The following is a 27,960-nucleotide window of genomic DNA, read 5'->3' on the forward strand; positions in this document are numbered from 1 at the left end:
CAGATCCTGTTTTTGCATTTGTTTACTTCGGGCCTTTGTGTGTGAGGAGCATGTCTCTCAACAACAGAGTGTAAACTAGAATTTCCCTCAGGGATTAATAAAGTATATGAAATAAAACAATTAATCAAATACAAATTTTAATTCACTAAAAAAAGGTGCAAGTGGGACTTATAAAAAGATGTAAATGGAGATATTAGCTTAGCATAAAGACCGGAAACGATGAAAACAGCTTGTCTGGCACTCTTTGAAAAAAATAATCAGACATAAGCCAATCAAAAACTCAAGTGTTAAAAACGGTGAGCAACTTTATGGTGTTTCCCTTCTTTCCATCTTTGTCCGAAACAGAGTTGAGACTGATGGATAGACATGAGTGTAGTATCAATTTCTTTTCCTCTTATGTTATGCTGCATAGTAATTTTTGATCAATTGATTTATTTTCTTAATGATTTCTGCAGCACATTGTCTCCATGCAATGATTGTGAATCATTTGTAAGTAACACATAAAAGGACAGTCAGTTACCTCAGGGACAGGCTGTGGTAAGACTCTGGTGTCTTTGCGGCTGCCACTCGGTGTGGTTGCTGGAGTGTTGCTGGAGGAGTTGGTGTGTACTGGGACGTGGACTGGGACGTGGACTGGGACGTGTGCTGGGACTGACTGCTGCCTCTCTGGACTCTTCCTTGTTGGAGAAGTTAGACTGGTTGAAGTAGGGAGAGGGACACACTTGTAGAGAGTAGTGTCAGTTGAGCTGGAGTCTGTGTCTGGATGAGGACTAGGTGGAGTCGTGGAGGACTTGGCACTGTCTGGTAGTTTGGTTATTGTGCTGGTTAACTCGAGAGGCTGCAGCTTGATTGCAGGACTGGAAGCGGAGGGATATGATGAGGTTGTGGTGACGGTCGGAGCAGTGCTGTTTGGAGGCAGAGAACTTCCTTTCTCTGCTCCGTCCTCTGAGGAAGTCTGGAAATGTTGGACCTTTGGATGTGCCACCTCCAGGAGGTCAGACTCCTCATGTGTCTGCAGAGGAGACACCGGTGTGGGGGGCTCAGAGGACCTGAACTGAGACTGAATGGAGACCTGCTGGGCAGACTCGGCGAGGGCCAGGGCCAACATGCGGGCAGCGTTTTTAGGCGGGGGAGGAGGAGGGGCAGCAGAGGGAGCTGTAGAGCTGAGGAAACGAGGGGTGAGGTCCTTTGAAGAGTCCGTAGCTACGACTCCTAACAGGGACACAAAAACACAAGGGAGCTACAGTTGAAGAATGACTTAGTTGGAGAGCAGCAGGTGAAGAAGAGAAATGACAGCAGGCAGGATGGTGCTATGGTGCTTTAAGATTAGGAAAGAGGGAGGGAAGTTAAAGGGGAATTCCAGTACTTTTAAACCTGTACCCAATTTTTTTCACTCCAATGTGTAAGATGAAAAAAAAGTTTTTGAAATACTCAAGTAGACTTCTTCAGCCTGCAGTCCGGTGATTGGCTGCAACCAAACCTTTCAGAACAAAATACGTGTTCTTTTCTTTGCCACTGACAGACTCAGACTGTTTATCATAAGGAGCTCTATTCAGACTGCCCGTTCAAAGTGCAATATTCAATATCTCATTCAATATGAATGTCACAGGCGGAATGGGGGACGAAGTGATCCCACCCCTGTACCGCCTACAGAGGTAGTAACAGAGGTGTTACAGTCAGCTGGGGAGAATAGCATTGTGTGTGCGCATGTCCAAGTGTATGTGTATGTGTATGTGAAGCTCCTGCTCTTTCTTAAGAAAGGATCCGGACAAAGACACCCAATTTTGATGAGATGAGAACCTCTAACCAGAAATAGTCGATACAAAGCTCACTTTAAAGCTACCAGAGTAACTTGACAAAAACAGAAACTTAACTTGCAGAACACAGAATCTGGTGGTTTACTGAAACCGCCATAGATAAGTTTTAGTATTGAAGTGTGTGTGACACTTAGTTTTCCAAAAGCTCAGGACAAACAGCCCAAAATAGGCAGCGTTAAACCAACAACTCCTGTGCTGTGAGATATGAAACTTTTGTGGCAGTTATGACAGTGACATTACAGTGTTTTCTTGGTCTCTGGTAAACAAAAAATGAGTTTAACTCACTAAATAAAGTAACATTTCTGTACACTTAAAAAATGGAGTGAAAAGATAATTTTCCTCTAAGAATATGTTGCAGCAGTATCAACCAGTTTAGGTTTGGTATTGCTGGCTGAATCTACTTGAACTATTCCAAAACTTTCTTTTGTATTAGTCATTTAAGACAACAAAATATGTAAATATATGATCAAGGTTTAAAAATACAGAAATTCTACTTAGAGTGCTATAGCATCATTTGGTAAGAGTTTAAGTCCATGCCGATCTGGGAAACATCACATTTATATAATTTAGATGATTTAGATAATTCGATAGTCTAAACCAACAAAACTTGCCAAAAACAACTTATATACAAAATATTTTTCTGCTCTCTACCTTGTTGCTCCTGGCTGCTGGCAGCTGGCTCCTGCTGCACACTGTCATCTCCTTTCAGCTCTTGACTGTCCACACTGTCAAAGGTTGCCAGCTTAGAGTGCAGCTCCATTTGGAAAGCCTCACTTAACGAAGGCTCGGCTGCCCTCAGCAGCACGCTGCCCATCAGTGGAGGAGAGTCCTTGGCTGCTGCAGGAGGAGATAACGGCTGAGGAGAGACAGGGTGTGCAACTGTGTTCCTGTCGTCAGGCTTCTCTACACAGAAAAGCTCTGAAGTGGCTAACGGTGTCAGACTGGTGGTCTTTGCACATTTGATGGGTGACACAGCCTGTGTAGGTTTATCAGTGTAAGAATAAGAAGTGGTCAGTTTCTTGCTCTCTATCTTCTCTCTGTAGCTGAAGTCTCCGGACAGTAAAGGCGAGGTCAGACTGCCGAGGAAGCTGGCAGACATGAGGTCAGAGCCATTGCTCTTACTGCCTGGACTCCTCTTTAACGTGGAGCCCTCGGCCCCGGCCGGAGAGTCATCTAGAGGGAAGGCATACGACGTGTCGGGGAGGCTGCACTGGAAAGACATGGGGTCAAAGTCCAGGGAGGCCATGCCGATGTCAGGCGGGCTGAGGTCCACATCTTCACCCGCCGAGCGCGGAGGTGAGATGAGGGCAGGCACACAGATGGGCCCGTCGTCTCCGTCGCTGTCCTCTGTGCCGTCCAGATTGTCGTAGGAGTTGCAGTGCTGCCGGCTGTCCAGCAGGTCGCCGTTAAAGGAGGCCGAGAGGGCGTCGCTGCTGGAGCGTGGCCGCCGAGGACGGTAAACCTTAGACTCTCCTATTGGAGGAAAACAATATAATCACTGAAAACACTGAGTAATAAAACTACTACAAGCAAGAGAACTTCTTTCTTATTGTTTTCTTGTTTTTACCATGCTAACTATCACCTTGACAATTTAGTCATTTCTAACAAAATTAAAAATCTAAAATTTTAGTTTTAGTATTTCTTGTTAGAAGTATTTGGTACTTTTGAGGACTTAAACAATCCTTACTTTACTCTTCAAACACAGTTTATTATCATTATACCGCTGACAGCATCATCTAGTCATACATCCTGATAAATATATAAGATGATTAATGAAGAAAAAGAGGATTTATACACTGTAGAAAGAGCATTTTAAATATGTCATGTGTTGCACTAGTTCTGCTGAGTCATGCGGAGCTGGATGTCTCGAATGATTACCTTCAACATTGTGCAGTGAACTCAGAGACTCTTCACTTTTAGCTGATCTTAATGTTGCTGTGTCTCCTCTTCCTCCTGAAACACAACATGTAAGAGGCTTTATTGTTCAAACTCTTCAAGTGAAATATGCTCTTTTTGAATTTTAAGATGATAAAAAGTGGTTTCAGTCCAGTGATGGAAAAATGACTCACCAGCCAGAGCCATGGCCTTCAGCTCGTTTGGCTCGCTGGGGTTTCTGGTCAGCTTACGTTTGGACATGGAGGAAGATTTTCCCAGATTGAAGAAAGATCGCCAACTCCCCACAGGGGACTTCTTGGATTTAATAGGAGGTCTCTTCCTGTGATTAGAAATATCACACACAGAGACTTAGACACAGACATTAAGACAGTATATCGTACAACTGTATGAGACTTTAAATACACAGTTCTCTTACTCTTTTTTTCAACCAAACCAACATTTAAAAACTACATTTTTTTTAATATAATGTGTTTGTGGGATGTGTGTGTGTGTGTGTGTAGGGTGACAGGAAGCAGCTTGATCTGATAAAGGAAACCTTTCTTCTTTCTGAAACCTTGAATTTGACAGTAAGACCTAATAGATAGTAAGAGCAGAACACCTTTAAAAAAAAAAAAAAAAAAATGCCTCGGTTTTAAATTAGTCTTTGCATGCAGTCTTACCAGCAACCAGCAGAGGAAGACACATTCCAGCATAATAAAATGCATTTTTCCTTTTAGTTCTGCTCTGCACCATAACATCAACAATGATTTCCGTTTGTGCCACTAGAAGAGAAACAAGAGCTAACAAACCTCTCAGTGGGAAACTCGATGACGGTGTGGAACTTGCCCTGCAGGGCAGCCGGACCCTCTCCAACCTCAATGTACTTGCTGTCCTCAGTGACTGGAGAGTTGATCTGGGCCTGGGTCCGGGCCTGGGCCTCCTCTAGACTCAGGAGTTTGGTGGACGGAGAGGAAACCAGCAGGGATTTGGGCCGCGACAGCGAGTTGTGACCTGGTGATGTGAAATAGTGTTTAGAAGCAGCAGCAGGTAAAATGACAGTTTGAGCAGAGGGTGTTATCTGACGTATACACACCTGCTCCCTCTCGTATCAGAGAGCTCAGTTTAGAGCTGAAGAGAACGTCCACATGGTTCAGGATAAACTCCACCACCACAGACTGGATCCTGACCTCCATGAAGGCTGCTGTGCCGCTGAAGCATGCTGATTCAATCTGTTTTGACCTGACATCATAATGAACAAATAGAAAGTGAGGAGGGAAGAAGGACATTTTATTAAGTAAAGCAGCTGCACTTTAAGCTTCCTGCTACATCCTACTACACATAGCTCTTTAAACCTCTTCCATATTCATCATTATGATTAAGTGCCCTGCTTTCATGTAGCTTTTTTAAAGCTCTTTTTATTAAGTGTATTAAGCCTGTTTAGTGATTTTAAATGTGTCACCGTTTGTTTTAAAAAGGTTCACATATGCACACACAATTTAAAGACTCATTTCTGCCTTTCACATGTTAAAGCAGACAGTCATGTTTTTTTCTGTTCCTTTATAAAACCTGCCTCCTGCAGCCACTGGAGACTGTGCATATTAACAGTTTTGATTTTGACGGATCCAAAATAATAAAATGTTAATAAGTAGAGCCGTTGTTCTTTCGCCAACAGAAAGCGAAAACTTCCTTAATTCAGGTCAACATATTGTTCTGTGATTACATCACATGATGCACCCTTTATGCTGTGTCCACAACACATGGGCAGCTGCATTCTGCCATTTGGAGCTCAATGTTTGAACAGCAATATATATTTAAAAAAAACAACTAGCCCGGAGACTAACACACAAATCGTACATGATGTCGAGCATTAGAAATAGTCTTAAAAAAGACATCAGAATGATCAAAAACACCTTCAGTATGTAGACACTGTGTTGTTATTGCACACTGTCATTATAGAAATGAGCATGTCTTAAAATGTAAAAATATAAACATTTAAAAGAACTTGCTGAGTGTTAATTACTAGTTGTTCATGTTTCTGAATTTAAAAGAGTTTTGGAGAATTATGTTTACTAAACTCAGGGAAAAGCCTGGAAGGCAATTAAAGAAAAACATACCGTTTGTTTGTGCTGATGGTAAAGGAACGGGTCGACACTATTCATACAAAGTTTTATTATGTCAATTCTTTAATTTGATTGGTTATAAATGTTTATAGACTTAGATCAAAGTTCAAACGTTTAACTTAGCTTTGACAGATTTTAGAGATAAGAAGAATTAGACCCTCTCTCTATCAGACTTCTGAGGTTAAAATAAGTGTTTATCTTTAAGGTAGTGAATTAAAATATTCTCTGACGACTCCCCCCTGATGTTTTTAAGCGTTTTTGATCGAAGAAACATAATTTGTGTAAAATGATTGAGTCAAACTTCCAGCACTGAGTGTCCTCCCACAAGCAGCTGTTTAAATCATCAATCAGGCAGAGTGACTCATTTAAAGCAGCAGACCGTCTACCTCCTGCTGTACAGAATCCATTATCATGTCTGAAACTTGTTATGGCGCATAATAAAAACCCACATGAGGATGACTACTTATACATCAAACTGTGACGATCATGAGTCTCAAAATGGCTACATAAATAAGCTCTGGAAAATATCCAGGAGAAAAATCTTTTACTGCATCCTCTTCAGCTGCATCCCCAAAAAGGAGGGACACCGTTTTATCTTTCCCCTGATCAACTTTAAACCTGAATGTCAAATAATTTACGAGGAAGGTGTTGTCTTTTCTTTTTTTTTAAGACTGCACAGGAAGCCAAACAAACCGGAGTGTCTGGATATTACTTCTCGAGTTTATCTTGAGTTTAAGACTGACTACAGGAAAAGGCACCACCACAGGAGCATCAACCAGATACACTATTTCCTAATATGAAGGACACACCATCGGTTGGAATACGAGGACAAAGACCTTCAGCAACTCCAGCTGTTTGGAGGTTGAGGCTATGCACTGGGAAGGACAGATAACGTCAAACAATCCCTTCAGCGAGGGCATAAGATCCCACAGAAGAGCTCCAGAGTCTCACCAGATCTTGATAGGTGGCATGCTTGCAGTATCAGAACCAAGAGCATTAACCCATAAGAAAAGAGAACATGGCTGTCCCTGCAGTGTGGCAGGATAAGAATGCCTCACATCAGCACATTTCAGAGTCTGATTCTGCAACAGCGCCATACCAAAGCTCCGCTGTCACCACATCTTTGTATATTCACATTGATTCTGCAAACATAATATTGGTGTCCCAGTGTGTGAATTCACCGTGGGTTGGATCACTTCATCCCCCCATAATGACTCTGTGACATTCAAATAGAGGGGTGTAAATATCAAACCTTGGACGGGCAGTCTGAAAATGTCTATTGACATTTACAGTTTTTTTTTGTAATATGAGAATTAAAATATCGCCCTGTCAAATATAATTTAAAAAATGGTTAATCCCTGAGATGAGCAAGGAAACTTGATTGTTGAAGCTTTTAAGTGATGATTTATAGTCTAAAGCATACAAAGAACCCTGTATGGACCAGGTGTCTCACCTGAGCAGGTTGGGGGCCCAGACGATGGCCAGGTTCTTGCTGTGCATGTTGGTGATGTAGCTGAACGCTGCCAGGTGGGAGAGATGCCTCATGAGGAACTCCAGGGTCCTACAATCACATATTCATTTATTCAGGTTTAATTGGCTCCCACTAGTGATGAGCAAACTAATGACCATGATAGAGCTCCTTCTTCAGAGCATCAATATTTCACTACGCGCTCAAATCCCAGAGGAGTGTCACTGAGAAATTAGCATTTGTACGCTTTCACAAAAGACGGGAAACTCAATTCATCATCACAAAAGGAAGAGGTCCGCTGGGACCAGTTAGATGATTCCATTCAATACAGCGTGGCACTGCACAAACACATGATTTTAACATTAACTGACAAACACAACATTATCTGTAATGTGGCGGTGCCCGAGGCTGCCACAGGGGGGCAGTGTGCCTCCACGCTGACCTGTAATGCGGCGGAGGAAGCTGCTGGATGACATCATGGATTTTGATGAGTCGTTCCTCGTCTGTGGCTGCTGATACAGCCTCCTTCACAGCCAAAAGATAGAGATAGAGAAAAACAAGATGTGTCAGTGCATCAAGCATTTAGCTCGTTGACTTATCGTCCTCGTTCGTGCGGTTACACGGAGCATGGAGGGGACATCCGTCTGCAGCCACAACCCTCTAACCCCTCTTCCTCAGCTGCCATAACAACCAGCAAACATTTACTTCATCTTCAGGGACGCTCTGTGGTGCTGGGAGAAGGTTTTTTATTCCAAGTCACACACACAAAGTGGTTTGGTGTATTTGTAATGATAGGGTGTGTCAGTACAATGCTGCCATGTGACTCAGAAGATAAATGTGAAGAATTCCTTCATCATAAATCTGAGGAATTTACTTTCTTTTCTGCAGAGACTCAATTTAGACATGTTGGATAAAGTATCACCTTTGGCATTTCTGAACACAGAAACTTGAACCCCTGGTTTTCAGTTTGTGGGTCAGGACCCAAAAGTGGGTCGTGTGGATGCTTTCAGCGGGTCAATGTAATGATGTGCGTTGCAGAAAAACATCTATGCTGCATTGTATTACAAGGATGTGTTTACTATGGGAAGTCTGTTCACACTCCGACACAGAAGGTGGACGCTGGCTGCCAACCACTATAATATGCAAAGTTTGTTTTTTAATGTAAAATCCAACATATCACGGCAGATTCAAGGACGCAGAGGGAGTTTGTGTGGAAAAAACAAACTTGCTACTTCATCTAAAATAAAGAGTTAAAAAACTGGTTCACAACAATCATGTTGGCAGATATGAGGGAATAGAGATCTTCAGGGTTTTCCAAAAACGACACTCATTCTGGAAAATGTAAATAATATAATAAAATATCCTGGGATATGTAATACCTATGGGATTTAAAGTATACAAGTGATTGTGTGTTTAATAATGATAGACATTGAACGATAGATAATGAAGGCAATAACAAGAAGCTGGTGCACGTCTGATCCCCTGATGTAAAACAGTGGTTTTAAATAGAGAGAGAGATTTGTACTTTGGAAAAAATTACCTTTTATCCAAGACTGAGAGAAAATGTCTTTCAACAGCAAATGAAAGAAATGGATGATTTATGACACAGTGAGAAATTCTTATGGACTAACACAAACTTCAAGATACTGGATCTGTATACTCCCTTCTTTCATAATGGACTCCTCTAACCATGGCTGTTTCATTCCTGATTTTTTTACCCATCTTACTAGTTGCAGAAAGTCATATTCTAACGTGCATAAAAATGTCTTGTTTGCACAAACAAAAATCAATAAAACTTGAAGTTTGTTGATGTTGATGTTTTTATGAAGTCAGTTCATCAAGGAAAGACAGGTATGACATGAAGTGTGGGTCTTCTTACCATGACAAGTGTTTTGTGCTGTGAAGTGCACATGACAGCATGAAGCCTGAAACAGCATTTTGAAACCAAACTCTGTTTAAAGACAAATAAGTTGACTCCTTTCAGAGATGACCGTTTTACTGCTGTGATTTGTGATGCGGGATCTGCAAAAACTCAAGTGGGATCAGACATGCACACATTTCATGTTATTGCCTTCATTATCTACTGTTAAAAACTCAAATCTTACAATTTGTGATATTTCTTGTCACAAATATCTCATCACGCCACATTTCACTCTAAAAGTCCAGATGAAAATCTTATTTCAAGATATTCTGAGCAAAAGTAAAAACCTGAATTGCTTGTTACGAGTTAAAATATCTGCCAATGCAGCAAGCAGTTTACATTTTTAAGTTTCTTTAAACTAGATCTTTATCTTACTTCAAGTAACTGAAGTAAAAGGAGATTTTTTTTTTGACAAGACAATTAGAAAAATCCACTTGCTAACATTTCGGTTCTGTTTCATGTCCAAACTGAACCATTTCTTTTGAAATAAAACGAGAGGTTGATAGTTTTTTGGAGGTTTGGGTGGTGATTTGTCAATAAGGAGGTGTTGGGGGGGGGGTCCTGAGCTTAGACCAGCTGAGAACAACAGCTCCAAACAAGCTCTAAAGTCAGGTGTTGTTAAAGTCAGCAGACTTGTTTCCACACATTAGTGCAAGAAGAGTGTGTGTGAGAAGTATTTAACCCTGCTCCATCTTTACTCACAGAGAATTTCTCGTAGAGCTGGTAGGTGAGCAGGGGGTTGGGCAGCTCTCTGAAGTAGAGCTTACACAGCGAGCCGACGCAGTGGATGTCCTGGATGTAAACATCTTTGGTCAGGTCGGGGATCTGCTCCGAGTCAAACTCGTGTCTGGTGAAAGAGAGAGAGAGAGAGGACAGAGTCATAACCCTGAGTTCTTCTGAGGAAAAATACAGCAGTGAAAGACAAAATGCTTTTGGTGAGATCTCAGGAGAGGAAATGATTGATTTGTGCCTGAAGAAACTTCTAACCTCCTAATGTCGGTTAAAAGTAGGGTCGTCATAATACCCGATTTTTAAACTTCCATATAACACATATACAGTTTATATCATAGACAAAATAAAGAAAATACCCTTACATTTCCACATGTCAACAGCTTTTTTATGAGATCCCAAATTGTTGTGAGTTCACTCCACATCATCTTTCTTTTTTTAATCTTATACAGACACATTAATCCTGGAAGGAATTCAGGTGTTCTCAGCCTGTCTATGAGATGAGGGTTATTATGGGATTAGGATTGTGAGCTCTTCATATGACAAAGGAAACTTCTGTAGAAGCAGCACGCACAGGGTGGATATCCCGATAAACACTTTTTTCCAGGTGCAAAACAAACAGGACATATATATGTGTGTGTGTGTGTGTGTGTGTGTGTGTGTGTATCTCATACCGTAACTTTTGGATATTTGAGGCAATTCCAGAGAGGCGGTATATGCCGTCCACCACACCGTGCTTCTCAATGAACTCGGTGCAGCTCTTGAGGACCTGGGGCACTGCAAAGAAGAAAAAAAATGGTGTCAGGCATCAGTCATGAATTTTTCAGTCTGCAAAAAAGTCAAGAACAATATGTATAACTTCACAAGATTTCAGAGGGAAAAGCACTTTCTGAGTGAGTGTGAGACATCTGAATCTTGAGAAACACAAATATCTAAAGATGAGTATACAAAAATATGTCTCTCTTTATTTTGGTGCTTTAGGTTGGATTTGAACACATTTCATATTTATTTAGAGTTTTCTGGATGAATCAAACAGGCAGTCAATCACAGTCACCCAGCTTGTGTGAATAAGAAAAGACAGAACTTCTTCATTCTTCTTCTGCAAACGTGAACCACACACTCATGACATGTTATTTATGTGTGTGTGAGTGTGAGATAAGGATTGTGTGTGTGTATAAGGAGGCTCCCAGGCCTCCCACAGCTCACACATCATTTAGAGGATGACACAGAGAGGGACATTGGCTTAAGCAGCTGTTTAGACAAATTCCACACATATTTCCAGAGAAAACAAGCAGAGATGTGAGTAAACTAGTCTGCAGCAGAAGAGAGGACGGAGAGGGAGGATACATCCCTTATCTAGGAAGGTTTTATTCCTCTTATCGCAAAGAGATGTGTGTTTGAATGTAGACTCAACGGTGAACACACAACATGAAGTCATCGTCTTAAATTCTTATTAAACGACATTAAAAGCAAAGCGTTCAGGTGATTTTAAAGATGAAGTGGATCCTTCATCCTGAGTATAGAGTATCGATGAATCGTCAGCTGATTAATGTACTGCACTCTCAAACAGCGGCTGAGTGGAAGTGAAAACATTTACACCAGCATGAGGCAGAAATGTTTGGTCTAACTATCATATCCTTCCTCCTCGACCTCCACAGTTTGGATGTTTAAGTGTAGAGAAGCTGCAGTAATTAAACCCAGCAGGGACAACTTGTAAACTTCTGGTATATTTCATCACTGTAGTATTTTTTTTATTCAAATGAGAAGAAAAAGGATACTTTATAAAATCTGACTCACATCATTCTGGTAAAGCAGAATCTCGATCTGGAAAAGTAGTGCAAAGCTAATAAGAGATATGAATGAAGTGGGCAGGTCTCCGATTGGTCGTGAGGTGAACCACTCACAATGTGATTAAAAGTGAATGTAAAGACGTTTCTATGGAACAGATTATTTGGCTCTAACTTGTCCTTAGGGAAACGTTACTTATATGGGAGAGGTTTGGATTTCTTAAAGTGATGATCAAGATGATTTAGTTTTGACTGCAAACTTAGCCGTCACTCGGTCCACACAGACAGAAAACACACACACACTCACACTAAATAATTTCCATCTCTTTCGCCATTCAGTGTATTATTTCAGAGTTTTCCATAAGCGCCAGCTGTTAAAACATTTGCAGCTGTTTACTCTTAGAGTTACTAGTCCAGATCACCTATTTGTTCGAGTCTGTATTTAAAGTATCTGAGATATGTAACAGGATGAGCTAATGTTAGCAGCAGCTGCAGGATCTCCTGACATATCTGAAAAGCATCAGAGACAAAGTAATCTATACATCAAACTGTTTAATTCAAACCTGATTTATTTCAAGAAGCAGGAGACTTCTGTGGATAATAGAGCTCCCAGTTAAAACCTTAAACCAGTATCATCACGCCCTGCATTGTGGTGATCAGTTTTAGTTTAACAAGTTAAATATCACCAGAGTAAAAGCAGCTTCAACCTTCAACCTCTGCGTCTATAAAGTAGCAGAGTTAAAGATACGATTTATAGTAATTTATTGTTTCTCTCACCCCATAGCAAAGATTTTTTACAATCCACTGAAGCAGTTAAAACCTCGATCTTTTGACCCAAACGAGACAGAGCAGCTTATCTCTCAAGGTGAGAGAGAATTTACAGGTCAGGGTCAGACTCTTTCACCCATGAATGTGTCACTAATCTGCACACTGACAGCCTTTAATGGACGTGAAAATGTGCTGAAGAGATACGAGGGACATGTTCCATTAACATGAAATGAAGTTATTGATCAGGCTTCAGCAGCATCATTAGACCGGTGTGAGCGGATGATACATAATAATCATCAAACCATTATCTTCATTCTCTGTCACTGAGAACTAAGTCTGAGTGATGTATAGCTGTGACACCGTGCGTATGTGTGATAATCACATCTCAGGACGAGCAATGTCAGTCCAGTGACCTGAGGCACATCATGCTGCCACTGTTTCAGGACATTCAGGTCCTGCAAATAATCCAGAATTCACAGGAAAAGTTTGCTCAAAGTTCAGATGAATGGTTTCTCTCCTCAGGACAATATGAGAGGGGTTTATGAATGTCTCTACTGTATGGCTTAAAAGATAAAGTTCTCATGTCTCTACCGCAAGGCTCTGGACATTATTTAAGAATTTGTAACGATGACATAAAAGCATGAATGGATCCAAGAGACGTGCCTTCGTATTCCTCACCATCGTGTGCCGAGTTGAGGAGGTGTTCTCCGAGGTCGCAGCCGAACACCCTCTCCCGGAGGATGCCTCTCTGCTTCAGCTTCTGCTTGGTGGGCCGGGACTTCATGAAGGTGCGCAGGAAGGTGATCAGCTTGCCGTGCTTCTTAGACACTGAAGAACGAGGAAAGGAAGGAAAGGACACATGTTAGGTTGCTCACACAGCTGTTTACTTCTCTACAGTAAGTGTGGGTTTGACTCTGGATCAGATTTCACACAAGATGTGTCTGTGTGCACTGGAGTGAAAGCTCATACAAGCTGCTCAGGATTGTCCCATTGTGTATTTCAGCTTCATTCTCATGCAAACCCTTCTTTTATGCATGTGTAGTTTCCTGGAGGCTAAAGCTTGGTTCTTAAATACCACCTCCCGGGCAACTACAAAGGAATCCTCCACATCCAACACCAGTATCCTCAGCTCCCCTTCAGAACAAGACAAAAAAAGCAGCAGACCTACTTTAAAACCCCAAACAGCATTAATCAGATTCTCTGTCTGGGAAAGAGAGGTCTCATAAGCTTCTTAAACTACAAACCAGTCTTTCTCTGCTTCACAGAGATGTGGAAAGGCTATCAAGTGAATCAAAATATCTGCATTTTTTAGGAGGAGGGAACAATAAAGCAGGCCTCAGCGCTCGACTTCAGACGTTTGTTCAAAAAAATCTTTTTACTGAAAATCTCACTCTGTTAGACACTGGTGAGATGAGAGTAGCTGAGTGTTTTTCCACTCGATTGTGACTGATAAAGGCATCAATTATTCCTTTCACTGAAAATGGACTCAGATCAAGCCGTCCCCCAGACATAAAAATCAGTAATAGAATATAAGACATCACGCTCAAACAGTTTTAATCAAAGTTTTCCTCTGAGCACACAATGTTGACTGGACCGCAGGTGAACATCAAGGCAGATGTCATGTGGAAAATACTCAAGAGCTCTGCAGATAATTATTTAAAAATAATTACTGCAACGTTGAAAATTTTATCCACATCTTTAAAATGTAATCACTGTTTGAATATTTAAGTACATTTTTAAAAAGACTCCCATTAATCCTGATATTTCTCAGAATAACCCCTATGTGAACTCTCTGAAACCAGCATTGGTTGTGCTTTCCTCTTTGTTTTTCACTCCTTCACTGAACTGTTCAGACCTCAAACATCTAAAAAACAAAACTATGTCTCAAAGTTGTCTCTTGGTTCTTGTGTCCATCTTTTCTCTTGATTGTATATCTCCTGTCACAGCTTTAAGTAAAACCTTTAGTCTTGGTTCTCATCTTTTTCCCCCCACTTGTCTCTCTTTGATCATCTGTGATCGCTCTCTTTGTGCTGCCCCCTCGTACTCCAGTTGGACCAAGTGATGATGAAATCAACCATCAGTAATGGCTGAAGAATCATCGACCACTGAGCCCTTAAAGGCCGCCTCTTTAAAAGGATATCGCTTTAGTTTATAGCTCATCTCCTGAATCGGCCTACATGAGTTTCAGGTTTTGACTCCAAGACTTGTTTAATGCTTCTACATTAGTTTCCACACGGCCAAAATCAGCAAGTCAAAATATGCATCTCGTTCATAGTAGTGTAAAGTGATGAAATCCCAGCACACCTCCAAGCATCACTCCTGCTGACATCACGGTCAGTTGAAGAGGAGGTCACCGTGGCAACAAAGGGCACGTAGTAACAGAAGTTAAGTTGATGTGTTTGGGGTCATTTTAGGATTCGCACATTGTACATTTTACAGCCTTTCCTACTGTTGCTCTCGTTCAGCTTTCTGTACAAAAGTGCCTCTCCCCGAAACAACCATATCATTGTCCATCGTCAGGTTTCTCACATGGCCCAACCCTGCTTCACAAAGACAAAGACCAACAGCTCATTAGACCTCATTTAATGTGTCGTCTACCATCGCAAAGCTCCCCTTTCCGAATGCCTGAATCCATTTTAAGAAGATGGAGAAATCAGCAAACACATTTCAAGCATTAAAAACAGGAAAAACATCAACCCAGATACAATTGTTTATATTTACCAACTGAAGACAGCAATACAAACGTTCACTGCCTGCCTGACCGACGATCATTGTTCTCTGTCAGCGCACCGTGTTAAACTTTATCTCTGATAACATCGCAATCACAACAACTTCTCAGAGACGCTGCGGGCTAAAGAGGAAGTGTTTTTATTTGTATTTCAGGACACATTCCTTTAACTGCTCATAGTCACGGTCCATCACACAACAATCTACTCCTCTGATGCTTTTCACAACCTGCTCATCATATTTTCTCTACCTGCTCAGGACTTCAGACCAACACAAACACACAGGTAGAAAATGAACAATGTGTTTATAATTCAGTTCTGTGAATCATTTTAGAGATATGCAGATTAAATGTCGGTACCTTGCTGAGCTCTGCTTCAAAGTGAAAGGCCAGAGTTTTCAGAAGTCCATTAAAAACAGAACAAGCTGAGTTACAAAAAGCTGACATTCAATTTTCTGTTTAGACGATAACAAGAATATAAAAGAAGTGTTCAGGCAGCATGTTTCCTCACAGCGCTTTTTATTTGTCAGAAGTGATGACACTATGATTCACACACATGTGCTGTGATGAATATCATCACTGAAAACATCTTCTGTGTAAACTTAGACCATGAGTTAGGAATGAGAGAGAGGCTGAGAGGCTGTTGGTTTGCATGCTAAATGGACACTGTGGAGGTCGACTGTGTGCTGCACACTTAGTGACAGTCCGTCAAGTACATTTAAAATTAAAACATCAGGACCAGAGTGAAACTAATGAGCTGACTCTGTAGCTGCATTAATCTAATGGTTTCTCATTGTGCCGGCAGAATACTAACAACAATATCCACACACAGTGACTAGGCATAGAGACATTTCAGAAACATTTTAGTGGGAGAGTTTGTATTTTTTATTATTTAACTTGTTTGTTCTTTTGAATAAAACACATCCAAGGGCAAAACCAGCTTCGATCAGAGGCCATTAACTGGTATAAGACAACTACAATGCATGTGAAATAATTTTACAATATAGTGTTTTAATGTCAGAGGGAGCTGTGTGATGATCAATGAAAGGGGTCAGTAGGTGATAAAAACAAGACTGACATTTAAAGAAATCTTTGCCTTGGAGTTGGCTGCAAGCTAAAAAAAACAATGATTCAACTCAACTCAGCTTTATTCATAAAGCCCCTTCATACATAAGACCAGGCAGCCAAAAGTGATTCAAATCATCAGCAGACAACACCCCGAGTTGACTCACATTTTGTCAGCTGATTCTCGAGTCTTCAAGAAGTCTTGAACTGACCCTTCAGCGGTCACCATTCTTAAAGCTTTACCGAGGACTGGAATATTTGAGCGGTATCGTCCTCTGTAAACAAACAGACCTGCTGCTGTGTGACATTACAAATCAGTGAGCTGTGTCTCTCTAGCTGCTTTCACACATCCACTGCACTTCTGAAAACTCCTTGAAAATTGTCAAGGAGGTGTCCATGTACAAACATAAACAGCCCAATCCGTTCACCCTGATTTTGCCCCCTAGCAGTAAAAAGTTCATGTGAAGTCAGTTTGAGTTGATGTCTGAACTCTGCAGGTTAGAGTCTGGAAGATTTATGGCGAGTGAGCGGTCAGGGGGTCGACGTTCAAGTTGATTGGAGCTTCTCAGCTTTATACTTCTATATTCACCTCAGTTGGCATTAGTTTGACGTTTGAGGAAACATTCTTGTACATGTTGAAGTGATGTTAACACAGAAACCGTCACCTTTTCTGAAGACTACTTCTGCTGCATGCTTTACGCAGCCCCCCAGCCCTCACTCACCTAAGCCAAAGTCTTTTAAATTTTGATAGCATGTCTGACACTGAGTCTCCCGCTGTGAGGTGCATCTGTGAAAAGTAAGCTACTGAAAATATAGGGAGCTAAATGTCCTGACATTGCAGTCCTCCAGCAGGTTTAAGAGTTCAACAAAAATACAGCAGTGAAAATCAAAACATGGATGTCTGACAGACAGTCCTTTAGAGAACACTGGGGGGTTCAATCAGTACTTTACTCCTGAAACACATCCCTCAGTGTAGTGTGTTTTTAAGGTAGCGGCTAATGATAATTCAATTTATGTTTCAATGAATGTTTTCTAAATCTGAATTGTTTTACCTGATGAAACTCACACAGCAGCACCTCGTGCTAGTAAAATAATTGCCCATACAGCTCTCTAACTTCCTCAGCCCTTCAAGTAAATAATGAACGCCTGAAACAAACTTTTGAGACCTGAGTCTCTATAGTGTACAGTTTTAATGAAGCAGCTCAATCAATACTGAACAAACAGCGATCCTCTGAGCCGGCGTCATCAAACAAGAGCCATCGTTCCATTTCAGAAGAAACTGGAGCTACAATTGACCCCTGAGGGAGAAACTCCTTCTGTACCAGCACACAGAAACGCTGAGGCAGCTTTGTTTACTCACAGTTCAGGCATCAAAAGAGCCTTCAGTATCATGAGAGGAGGGGGGGGGGCTGACTGTGCAAATGTGCTGGCTTACACTGACACGTCGCTTTTATTTAGGAGCACAGACTGAGTGTACGACGTGAGGAAGAGGGGTGTAGTGACAGGCATGACACTGAACCGGAGACTCCATCTGCTGAGTGTCAGAGCAGACGACAGCCTGAGGCCAGCAGCTCTGAACACAGTGACACTGTCTCTGACACACTCGCTGCTGAAACACGGGCGGTAAGGCCATTTAAGTTTTATGAAGATAGACTTTAAAAATTAAAAAAATAAGCAATTTAGTCTGTGACGTAGCACTGATTTACTGCTTAGGGTCTTCAAAGAGGTCCTCCTATGACTTAAGAGTTGCCATTTTATAAAGTTGGGAGTCTTGCAGGGGAGAGATAATCTGACTTATAGTCCTGAATCTGTCCTCTTTCATTATTTAACTGGAAAATGTCCATTAGACCCTCTTTCCTAGGTGAACACTCATCGTCATACTCCACAATCAAAGGGCTTTCAATTATAAATCTGTTAACTGAAGCCTCAATTATAAAAGAACTCTGTCAACATCACTACCTGAAGACACCATCAGGGGTGTTTTCTGAGACTTCTCCAGAGACATAAATGACCTTATACTTCTGTTTCCTCAGGTTGATTAGTACAGTCATACCAACCACAGTGTCTTCAATACACAGACTTGAAGACTTGACCAGGTGTACCTTTAGATTGAAAGGTGGGGACAGAGACAACTGGTCAGGACCAGTACCTGACTGGGGGTTGTTGGTTCAACACAGCACCTGCCAAATAGGAGCAGACCTGACCTGTCAGCCAAAGCCTCGAGGAGAACGACGGAAACTGACAGGTGATAAGAGGCCGAGGTGACTCCCATCTCCCCCATCCCATTTTGCTTAACAATGAGTAAGGTCTTTTACCCGCCCTTTTTTTAAAAGCATCTAGAGATAACACTTGTTATGAACTGGCGCTATACAAATGATGATTGATTGATTGAGATTCACCGGGGGAAGCAGCAGAGAGCAAATTAATTCAAGCTGCACCTCTACTCTCCAGTCACACCATCGCAACAACTACATACCTTTTAAACCTCTATGAAACATTACCCTTTTAGCACAAACTGAGGTTAAAACTTTTCTGCAAAATATGTATTTTTTTTTGCAAGTGGTAAATTAATGGTGAATATTTTTGTATTTGAAATATGACAAACAATCCAGGGCTTCTTTGCAGGGAAATGCGATTCACTTTGCCTAGCTTACATTTGCATGAATAACAGAGCCTGCAGATAGGACAGAGTTAAACACAGAGAATGAGGTTATAGTGTCCAATAACACCGACAGCTCTAAGCTGCTGCTGCCTTGAACTGACTGTGACTATGACGAGGCTTTTCCCCATGAGAGCACCGACAGAGGCAGGGGACATGACAAGCCGAGGGAGAGGAGGAAAGGGGCCAAGCATTCCTGAAGGAACAATTACAGATGAAATGGTAGACAGATAGACAGACTCATTCCAACCAGTCAGAGGGGAGCTTTATAAGAATCTTAAGGAAAAACAAAACAGTGTGCCATGGCTTTCCAAAGTAGAGCAGCGGCACAGTAGAGCCAATCAGAGGACTGTATGCTGAGATATTTGATACACACTCTGTGTATCACTGTTAAATGAATACACAACCAGCAGTGGGCGTGGCAGCAGATCTGTAAGGCTTCACAATGCTCTAAGCTCAGTCCTTTGACTTCAGCCTTAACCCCCTCCGGACTCAACAGACATGCACGCCCATGAAGGCAACAGAGCGGGACATTCAAACTTCTCTCCCCTCTTCACTGTTGATCTTAAACAAAACCATTAAAGATTGGTTGGAAATTAATACAACCTATGTTTCAGGATTTTTTTCATGTTGTGAGTAAAAGGGTTTTGGCTGCAATGTGATGCCTGGGACGAAGGACTAAACGTGTTTTAGATGTGATAGGTGATTCAAACTTTAAGCTGCCTCTTTCTGAAGACAGTTTTGTAGAAAAATAGAGTTTCACAGTCAGGAGAGTAAATATTGTTGCCCGAGACAGTGTCTGCCATACTATTGTATCTACACAACTTTAAATTAAACTGCAATCTTTGGGTCTGGATAATAAAGCTGATGCTGACATGCCAATAACTGCATTTCCTTAAATGGCCACTTGAGGCGAATTATAAAAGCGGGTCATTCCCCATAAAACCTCATTTGTAAATGCCCAATTTCGACCTGGATTAGACATGTTTACAGCCTGGAACAATAATCGTTTTGTCAATATCGGTCATTTCTTTATTCAGGACAACTGTACAAAGGTTTAAATAAATTAGGTTTGAAAGCTGTATATAATAAAGGGGTGTGGCTACATTGTGTGTGACAGGTGAATGATGATACTGTGTCTCAGTTTATTCAGCCATGTTTGTGTTGTTGATGTCATTTGGAGATGATGTCATGCAAATATTGCACAATTAGTAGGACTTGAGTGACATTATATGTTGTATCGTCTATATTTTAGCACTAATTATCAGGTATGAGTGTTATTACCTGGCTTGAGTTTCTCATACATTGATCTACCCAGGTCACTGGTGCAGCCATGATTGTTGTTCTTAATCTGCAGTGAAGATAAGTTCTTCTTTGTTTTGTTACCCATTGTATATCATTTCTGCTCACAGAGAAGTGTGCAGGTTCCCAAAGAGGATGGTATGTTCCACACGTTCTCTTACTTTCTCGAGGTTAATAAACAACTCTGGCCAGCTACTATCTCATTGTAATTGATACTTGTGGGAAACAGAATTATTTCCTAACTAATGTGTCATCTTATGAATAAGCCACATGCACAGGCTTTGTAGCTTTAGCCATACTGTCACTCCTCATCAGCTCCACCTTCATGAACAAATATGATCCCTTGTGGCTCCAGAAAACCAAATTAAGATCACAAGGACTAAAATGCCTTACTTGATTTTTTATTTCTTTATTGGAGCCTACAAACCAGTGGCTGAAGTCACACAGTGGCACATCCACTTCCTGTATACTGACTTTCAGAGAAACAAAAAAGCATACCAAGGGCTACAATAATCTCAATTTCTAATTCACCATATCACAATAAACCGAGACAGACAAGTGAAAACCAGAACATTACACTGGGAGTGTGAGTGTTTACACCCATTAACACGGCCTCATAACACCACTCCGGATGGTGTTTCTGGACGGGTGTTCATTGTGTAAACAACAGAGCAGTGTGTGCCTGTGACTGTTTTAAAACGATCATGAGTGACAGTAAACTCTGTGAGGAGAAAAGTGTGTGTGGTGTAGAAGAAACTAAATATATTATTTTTCCATGCACGACTGAACTGATCTTCAGATTTTCCATCATCAGTGTCAGGATCAACTTTTAAACTTGAGAACATCTTTTTTTAAATAGAAAAAAAAAATCATTACAAGTATTTAACAGAATCCAGTGATGGAGAACTGAACCCATTAAAGACCTGGCTGGTGATTGTACTGATCTAGGATTCACTCTCTAATGTATTTCTGAACTTTTTAACACACGAGAAGAGCTTCAACTATTCATATGTTATCAAACGAGGGCAATGAGAGGGATTGGAAAAAATGTGGAGTCATATGAGGAAGGAGTAATATTTTCCCCATTGCCTCCCTCGCTGCAGTGAGTCCCTCCTCACATCGTTTATTTACAATAAAACAACATGCATGAATGATACGTTTAAAGATACCCAGAGTCCTAAAAATGAAAAGTTTATAAGAAAAATATATAGCTGGACATAATCTAAAACATTTTCTTACCTTCGCGTCATAACGCCGGACTTGGCTTCTCAGGAGTCCGAAGTGCAGCTAAAGCTCAATGTCTGTTGTTAACCGTACACAAACAAAACAGCGAAAACAAACTCTAAAACCCGCAAATATCCACTAACTCTCTGTAACCAAGCGACAAAGATAAAGATAAAAGTTCAGACAGAACGACTAGAAGCTCCGCAGACTTTCCTCTTTGCTCCGTCAGCGAGTATCCACACACACACACAAACACACACACACGCACGCACACACACACACACACACACACACACACACACACACACACACACAGCTCCGCTCCAGCCAATCACAACCACACACGTGCTGCCTTCAAGTGCACACGGAAAATGGGAATTACCGGCTGTTAATCCCAGTCTCACACCACTGTCAAAGGTAATTAAGGTTAAAGCAATGCCATTTCCTGAAGTACTTTCAAATGCTGTATATCCCCCACATCTATACAACCTAAATTACTCGTCTTACTCAATATACATTTTTGATTGATTCAATTACTGAAATTGTGTCATAAAAAAACCTTACTGAAAACATTTTGCTTTGAAACCATCAGAAAGTATAAACAAAAAAATGGGTTTAACATTTCAATTTATTTTTGCATCCTATGCATTTTTTCCAATTACCTTTTGTTTTTAAATAAGCCTGGTTTCAACGCTTTCAACTGTGATAATTAAAAAAGGATGAGACTTAAGGACCCGATCAGCAAGGAGATAAGACGCACAAGCCTTGTCCGAAGGGGCCGCCTCAATCAGCTGAAACTGAAGGTTCCTCACAATAGCTTTAAGTGCACCTAGGAAAATAAGTCTCCAGCTATTAAAGGTTTTAATTTCGTCAAATTTATTCAGATTATGTAAACAACTATCTACCAAGGCCTTCCACAGGTGTTTTTTTTTTGTAACTGTCTAAGCATAACTACCTGCTGCCATGTCTGCACTTCAATTTCTGAAAAACACTATACTGCATAGAGCTCCTTTTTCACCTCCATGTCCAAGGGAAGCTGTACACTTTGTGAGGATTTTCTGCATTTCTATGCTACAGTGCCTTTGTTCCAACATCTGTTGTGATACAAAACAGCCACAAAAGAAAGAAACAGCTCGAAGCAACTTTGTGCTGCAGTTTTACAAAACAGTATTAAAATGTGCATTAGGAATTTTAAAGATGAATGTTTAGATTGCTGGCTCACACATGAGCTTGATTCTAATATTTCCAACAGCAAGTGAACATAGCATCACTGTCATTAGTACTAGCACTTTAGTGACTGGACTTTTTGTATCTCTAGACCTGAATGCAAAGTTCAAAATCTAACAAATAAATGTGTTTCACTGAGAATCTGTGTCGATTGGTATGATAGTGGAAGTAGTTAATACTTCCTTTTATTCTGATTATCTTTCACCCTGAACTGAACCCTGATTGGCTGCTGCCTTGCTTACAGTTCACACATCCTCCCTGACTGACGACTCATTCAAACTCCTCAGGTGTCAGGTGGGAGGAAAGACCCTCAGACTTAACCACTGCTGACCCACTGACCTCCGGCTGCCTCTCTCTGACAGTCAGACGGATTCAGTCCGGCTTAAACAACATACTGGATGTCCTGTCTTTAAACCCGCTCTCCTCCTCTGAGGGGCCCCACGACCCCCTGAAAGCATTATCTTATTAATGCTTTAACTAGCTTAGTCGCTAAGCAGACACACTGAGTCAAAATAAAGTCAAACTAATTTGTTGTCGGTCCAGAATCACAAGACTGCAGTCAGACCTTTTTCCCTGCATGTGATTGCTGAAACATGACACGAGATTAACAACACAGCGATAAACAGTCGTAGTAAACATCTTTGCATGAAGAGCTCTGATACGTTCAGTAACAAAGTAAATATACTACAAGCACAGTTTTAAGATCACCTTACTTTAGAATATTTGAATGCTGCTACAACAACTCAGAGTGAATACTGTACACAGTTTTAGTAACTTAACATTTTCTAAAATTTTGAAAAGGACAAAAACAAAAAAACAGACTTTACACCTTTGGATGTCTAACTGAAACACATCTTTTTATCTGTTCCTTTAATAACCTAAAAGTAGTTTTGTTTGTTTCTACAGAGTTTTATGCACGCAGTAGCGCTGAAAACAACTCGCTCTCTCTCTGATCAGCTGCAGAGCATTGTCACTACTCGCTACACTAACACGAGGGGTAAAGAGCAAGGAGAGATCGTCTGCTATTTAATTAATCTTAAATTGAGATCTTATACTGATAATTTAAAAAAAAAAATGTTTAAAACGGTGGGTAAATGGACAGCTGTAAACACACCTTGGTGGCCTACCCAGATAGTCTAAGTGTGAAAACCCTGCCATTGATAATTAAAGTCTTGTTGTTTAACGTTTCAGGATGGAGAATCTGGAATTTCATGTATATCTGGAAGAATCACATCCATGTGTAATGCCAGGACGGTTAAGTTGCCAAGCAAAATAAATCACAGTTTCATCTCAGTGGGTGAAAACTGATGAAACTTAGCTTGAGGTGGGGTTCTTCTGCAGGACTGAGGACTATTAGTAATGTGCAGTTTAACACCTCTAGAGGATGTGCAGCTCTGATGTCACAAGTCAAACAGGATGAGAGCTTTGTGAGGGATTAACTGCACTGCAGCTGTTTTGCATGGATCTAAATGGTCTGATTCAAACTGGGGGATGTGGAACCAACGAGGAAGTGTGTTTTACAGCCGCATGCAAAGTTCAATGTACAGGAGCTGAACGCCATGCTGTGTGCAACATAAACACGGCCGTAAATCTGAATCCCTACCTGCTGCCCCAAACGCCTGTTAACTGTGTAGCTCTGCAGCAACACAGTGTGAAATAATTTGTTTTAAAAATGCAACAGAGCACAATAATGATGCAATGTGACTCTGTGTAATGTAACTCCAGATATTACTTAGCAAACCATTTACAATCTGCTCGTTAAAAAAAATCATCTTTGTGCTTCAGGTTAAAATATAACCGTCATCACCTCTTCCAAACTAAGGTGTGGTCCACAACAACAACAACAACAACAACAACAGACTCTCATTGAAGCTGCACAGCAACACGAGGGATCTCATAAAGTCTCACAGACCCGGGGAAATGATCTGAGGACAGATCTTACTCTGTCCCACAGACATTCTCTCCTCAGTGCACTTCCTGTCTCCCTCACATAACCAGCTGTCTTGGCTCATGTGTGCTCACAGCTGCCCCAATCACTGGTCCCCAGACGTGGAGAAGGCCTGCGCTAAGGAGGGGAACAGAGGAGGGGGGTGAGGTTTACATCTGGGTCAGAAACTGGTCGGGTCTGTTTGGCTGTCTGGGGAGGAAAGACGGCTGTCGGCCATTTTTTTTATCCAAAGACTACAACTCTTTATTTCATGTCAGCTGAAGAGTTTATTTGAACTGTCAAGAAGAGTGATCTCTGTTCTCTGGTTTCACTGCAGAGCAACACAAGCTCACAGACAAAAGGCTAATAACTCCTAGCTTCTTTCTTCTTGCTTTAACTGCAGCATGCTAACTATTTCCATGGTTTCACTGGGAAAGGTTAGTGGTGAGCGGTAGATCTAGGCAGAGCACACATATTTTTCCAGTGCCGTGCGGCTCCCTGCAGGAATGTGCTCTTTCAGTCTCCATGGCGAGGCAGACAGAGATTCTTACTGTTGCAGGACAAAGCTTAGCGCTCAATGGATGGGTTTACAGGCCCCCTCATTGTAAAAGGATTAAATAAATCAAGGCCGGTCGAGAGCCCAGTGCCGTGGCACCCCTGCTCGGCCTTTCAACTGCGACCAAACACACAAACACAGCTGGCCCCCGTCCAGACACAGGGTACATTCAGCAGCCTTTTGAGACGTGCTGTAGTAACCTGGCTCACCCCTGAACTCATTTGCATACACCTTTAGGGGGCCAACACAGAAAAAGGAACAGGCAGCTGGACGGATATTTCTTTTGGAGAGCAACATTTGAAAAGTGGGGCTGCATTTTCCATCATCGAAATCTAACCTCAAAACTTCCACATACAGCACATTTGAACTCTTTAGACAAATACCAAGCACTCAGGTACAATCATGCTGCCAAGACCTTGAGCATATTCAAAATACAGTTCTATAATATATAGAGTCTTACCACGCAGAGGGAATATGCAGGACCTTCAAAGTGAAATCCAGTTTGTTTAAACCAGGGAATTATTATTAATATAGGAGTCTATATGACAAATAGGTTTGAAAGTTGTTCCAGTAGATTTATTTGCTAGCAGCTGTCTTGTCACTGTTGCAGTTTCAGGACAGAGGAGTGTGTAATGAAAGCGTTTGTTTTTTCCACTGACAGGTTGGGGTTGTTGTCACATGTGTCTGACAACATTGAAGAAAGTATCTACAGTCTACTGAGTACTTATTGGTGGTTTTGAATAAGAATGATTGAGATGCATCTTCATCCAAACCACCAGACGCCGTTAACAAAAACACTTTTACACCACAGAACACTCGAGTAGTGTTTGTTTAATGCAGCCTCAACCACCTGTTGGGTTTTGTTGTCTTGACGAGGGACTTTGCATCATTTTCTATTCAGGTGCCTTGCCAGTAGGAGTACTGCTGTTTCATGACCTTTAACTTCTCTATTCAACTTCTGTGTAGTTTATTTTTGCACCAAAAGATTAGGTTTCCAAATTCCTCCAATGTAAACGTTGTTGGCAATACAATCGATTCTGACTCTGACTGATGTTTTAAAAGGTTATTTCTTATCCAACACAACACAAGAACAAAGATAAACTAACTAGTTGAGGCAGACATAGATCAGACATTCTTGTGTTCTCTGAGGTAAAAACACCTCTTTGTGGTGAAGGAGTACGGTGCCTTTGCCTTTAAATTTGGCTACTAGCTTTAATCTGTGTAAAAAGAGGATGTGACCTTAAGAAAACACAAGTGTCCTCTGATCTTTTCAAACAGTTTAAATAAAGTCTGAGTTCGTCAGTGTCAAAAACAAACACCTGTGGACCATGTGGACCTGTGATTGGCTGAAACACTTGACTGGAGCAGTTCCTAAACTTGTTTGTATCTATCATTCTTTTAAACTCAAAATAAGGAAAAGTAGGAACCAGGTTGAAATGTAGGAAGTATTAGAGAAAGTTTCACACAGACAGACACACTAGAAAGAGTACTTCCAGCTCTATGTATCACTACAGCTGCAAAACTACATGTGGCTAAACACTTATTGGTCCCAGAACAGAGTGTGGAGATGATGTGTACAACTGTGTTAAAGGTTGTAGACGGGTCACAGCTGACTCGATTGTCCCCTGTGAAGCTATAACCCCAATATAAGAGGTAAACAAACCAGTAGTATGAGAGACACATCACACAGAGTTGTGTTGTTAGTGTTTGGTTAAAGGGATATCACGGTGCAGCACACCAGAGGATTTTTGTCTACCTGAACTTATGCTGTAGTGGTTTAGCGGGTCGGCCACCCATGCATTGTCCTGTATTACACTCTCCATCTCCAAGTCTGCATGCAGCCGGATGGAGGGATGGACCGACAGACAGATGGATGGATGGATGACGGAGACGTGAGAGAATCAGCAGAGGGAGAGAAGCATGTAAAGTTAGAAAACAGAACAACTGTGTACAGCTGGCACTGTGAGGTCAGCAGCTATATGCATAGAAATGACACTTTAAAGTTTGAGCAGTAATTTGTTTGGCAAGAGGATGATTATAATAAAAGTAAAGAAACTTTAAACTCAACACAAAACAAGTCCTTTTTACATGATGAGTTCAATATAATAATAAAGTTATAATCCTGAAGATTAATGAAATCAAACCGTTTTTTGGTTCATATTTTTGTAGAAGTTTTCATTGTTAGTGACAGTGTTTACCGTTTTCTGCCTGACACTGAGATGTCCTTATACGCCTCACGGATTCACAGGAAACAATGCAGCGTGTAATACAGCGGTAATGTGTTTAATCTGATCTGATGGATATCAGCCTCACAGTTTACTGTTGACTCTCCGTACCTTGGATCAGAGCTGTGTAGAGTCGCTGCTAATGCTAACCTAACATCTGCAGGATCAGATGTAAATATTTCAGGAGCTAAAGGACATAAAACAATTTACAGTCTGGTGTTTGATAAAGAGCTGCACATCTCCTCATAGATAACCATCTCGCTGTTACTGTGTCCTGCTGTTTAAAGGGAAACCTACCTGCACCACGTGCAGCATGAATCAGATGAAAGTTGCTTATGGCATGATGGAAAAGACTATTGCACAACTTCTTTGTTAAATCAATGTGAGTTTGTAAGAGAGACTTCTGGGATCTGTAGTAATAAATTGCACTTGTTGTAATAACCAGTACATGAGTCTGACCAATATGGGATTTTTGTGATCGATACCACTCAAAAATTGAAGAGGGGAAAGATTTTACAAATATGGAGGTGGATATGTGACTTAAGGGCTGGAATAAAAATAGACC

The 27,960-nt window shown here is 41.1% G+C and overlaps 1 protein-coding gene across 5 annotated transcripts in view; it reads right to left on the reverse strand.

Moving 5' to 3' along the window:
* arhgap32b (Rho GTPase activating protein 32b) overlaps positions 1-27,960 on the reverse strand; it is a 90,855-nt gene that overhangs the window by 4,207 nt on the left and 58,688 nt on the right. For 3 of the 5 annotated variants that reach the window (XM_061056010.1, XM_061056011.1, XM_061056013.1), the window contains 12 exons: positions 26,927-27,001; positions 13,164-13,313; positions 10,605-10,707; positions 9,904-10,048; positions 7,723-7,805; positions 7,266-7,373; positions 4,786-4,931; positions 4,502-4,703; positions 3,887-4,032; positions 3,696-3,770; positions 2,469-3,290; positions 521-1,212 (listed from right to left, as the gene is read on the reverse strand). In XM_061056010.1, coding sequence (XP_060911993.1) covers positions 521-1,212; positions 2,469-3,290; positions 3,696-3,770; positions 3,887-4,032; positions 4,502-4,703; positions 4,786-4,931; positions 7,266-7,373; positions 7,723-7,805; positions 9,904-10,048; positions 10,605-10,707; positions 13,164-13,313; positions 26,927-27,001 — 2,747 coding nt within the window. Of the gene's footprint in view, positions 1-520; positions 1,213-2,468; positions 3,291-3,695; positions 3,771-3,886; positions 4,033-4,501; positions 4,704-4,785; positions 4,932-7,265; positions 7,374-7,722; positions 7,806-9,903; positions 10,049-10,604; positions 10,708-13,163; positions 13,314-21,475; positions 21,716-26,926; positions 27,002-27,960 lie in introns of those variants that run through there. The other 2 variants (XM_061056014.1, XM_061056012.1) reach the window with 2 other exon arrangements.

This window comes from Labrus mixtus, chromosome 14 (genome assembly GCF_963584025.1).
Source record: "Labrus mixtus chromosome 14, fLabMix1.1, whole genome shotgun sequence".
NCBI classification, from domain to species: domain Eukaryota; kingdom Metazoa; phylum Chordata; class Actinopteri; order Labriformes; family Labridae; genus Labrus; species Labrus mixtus.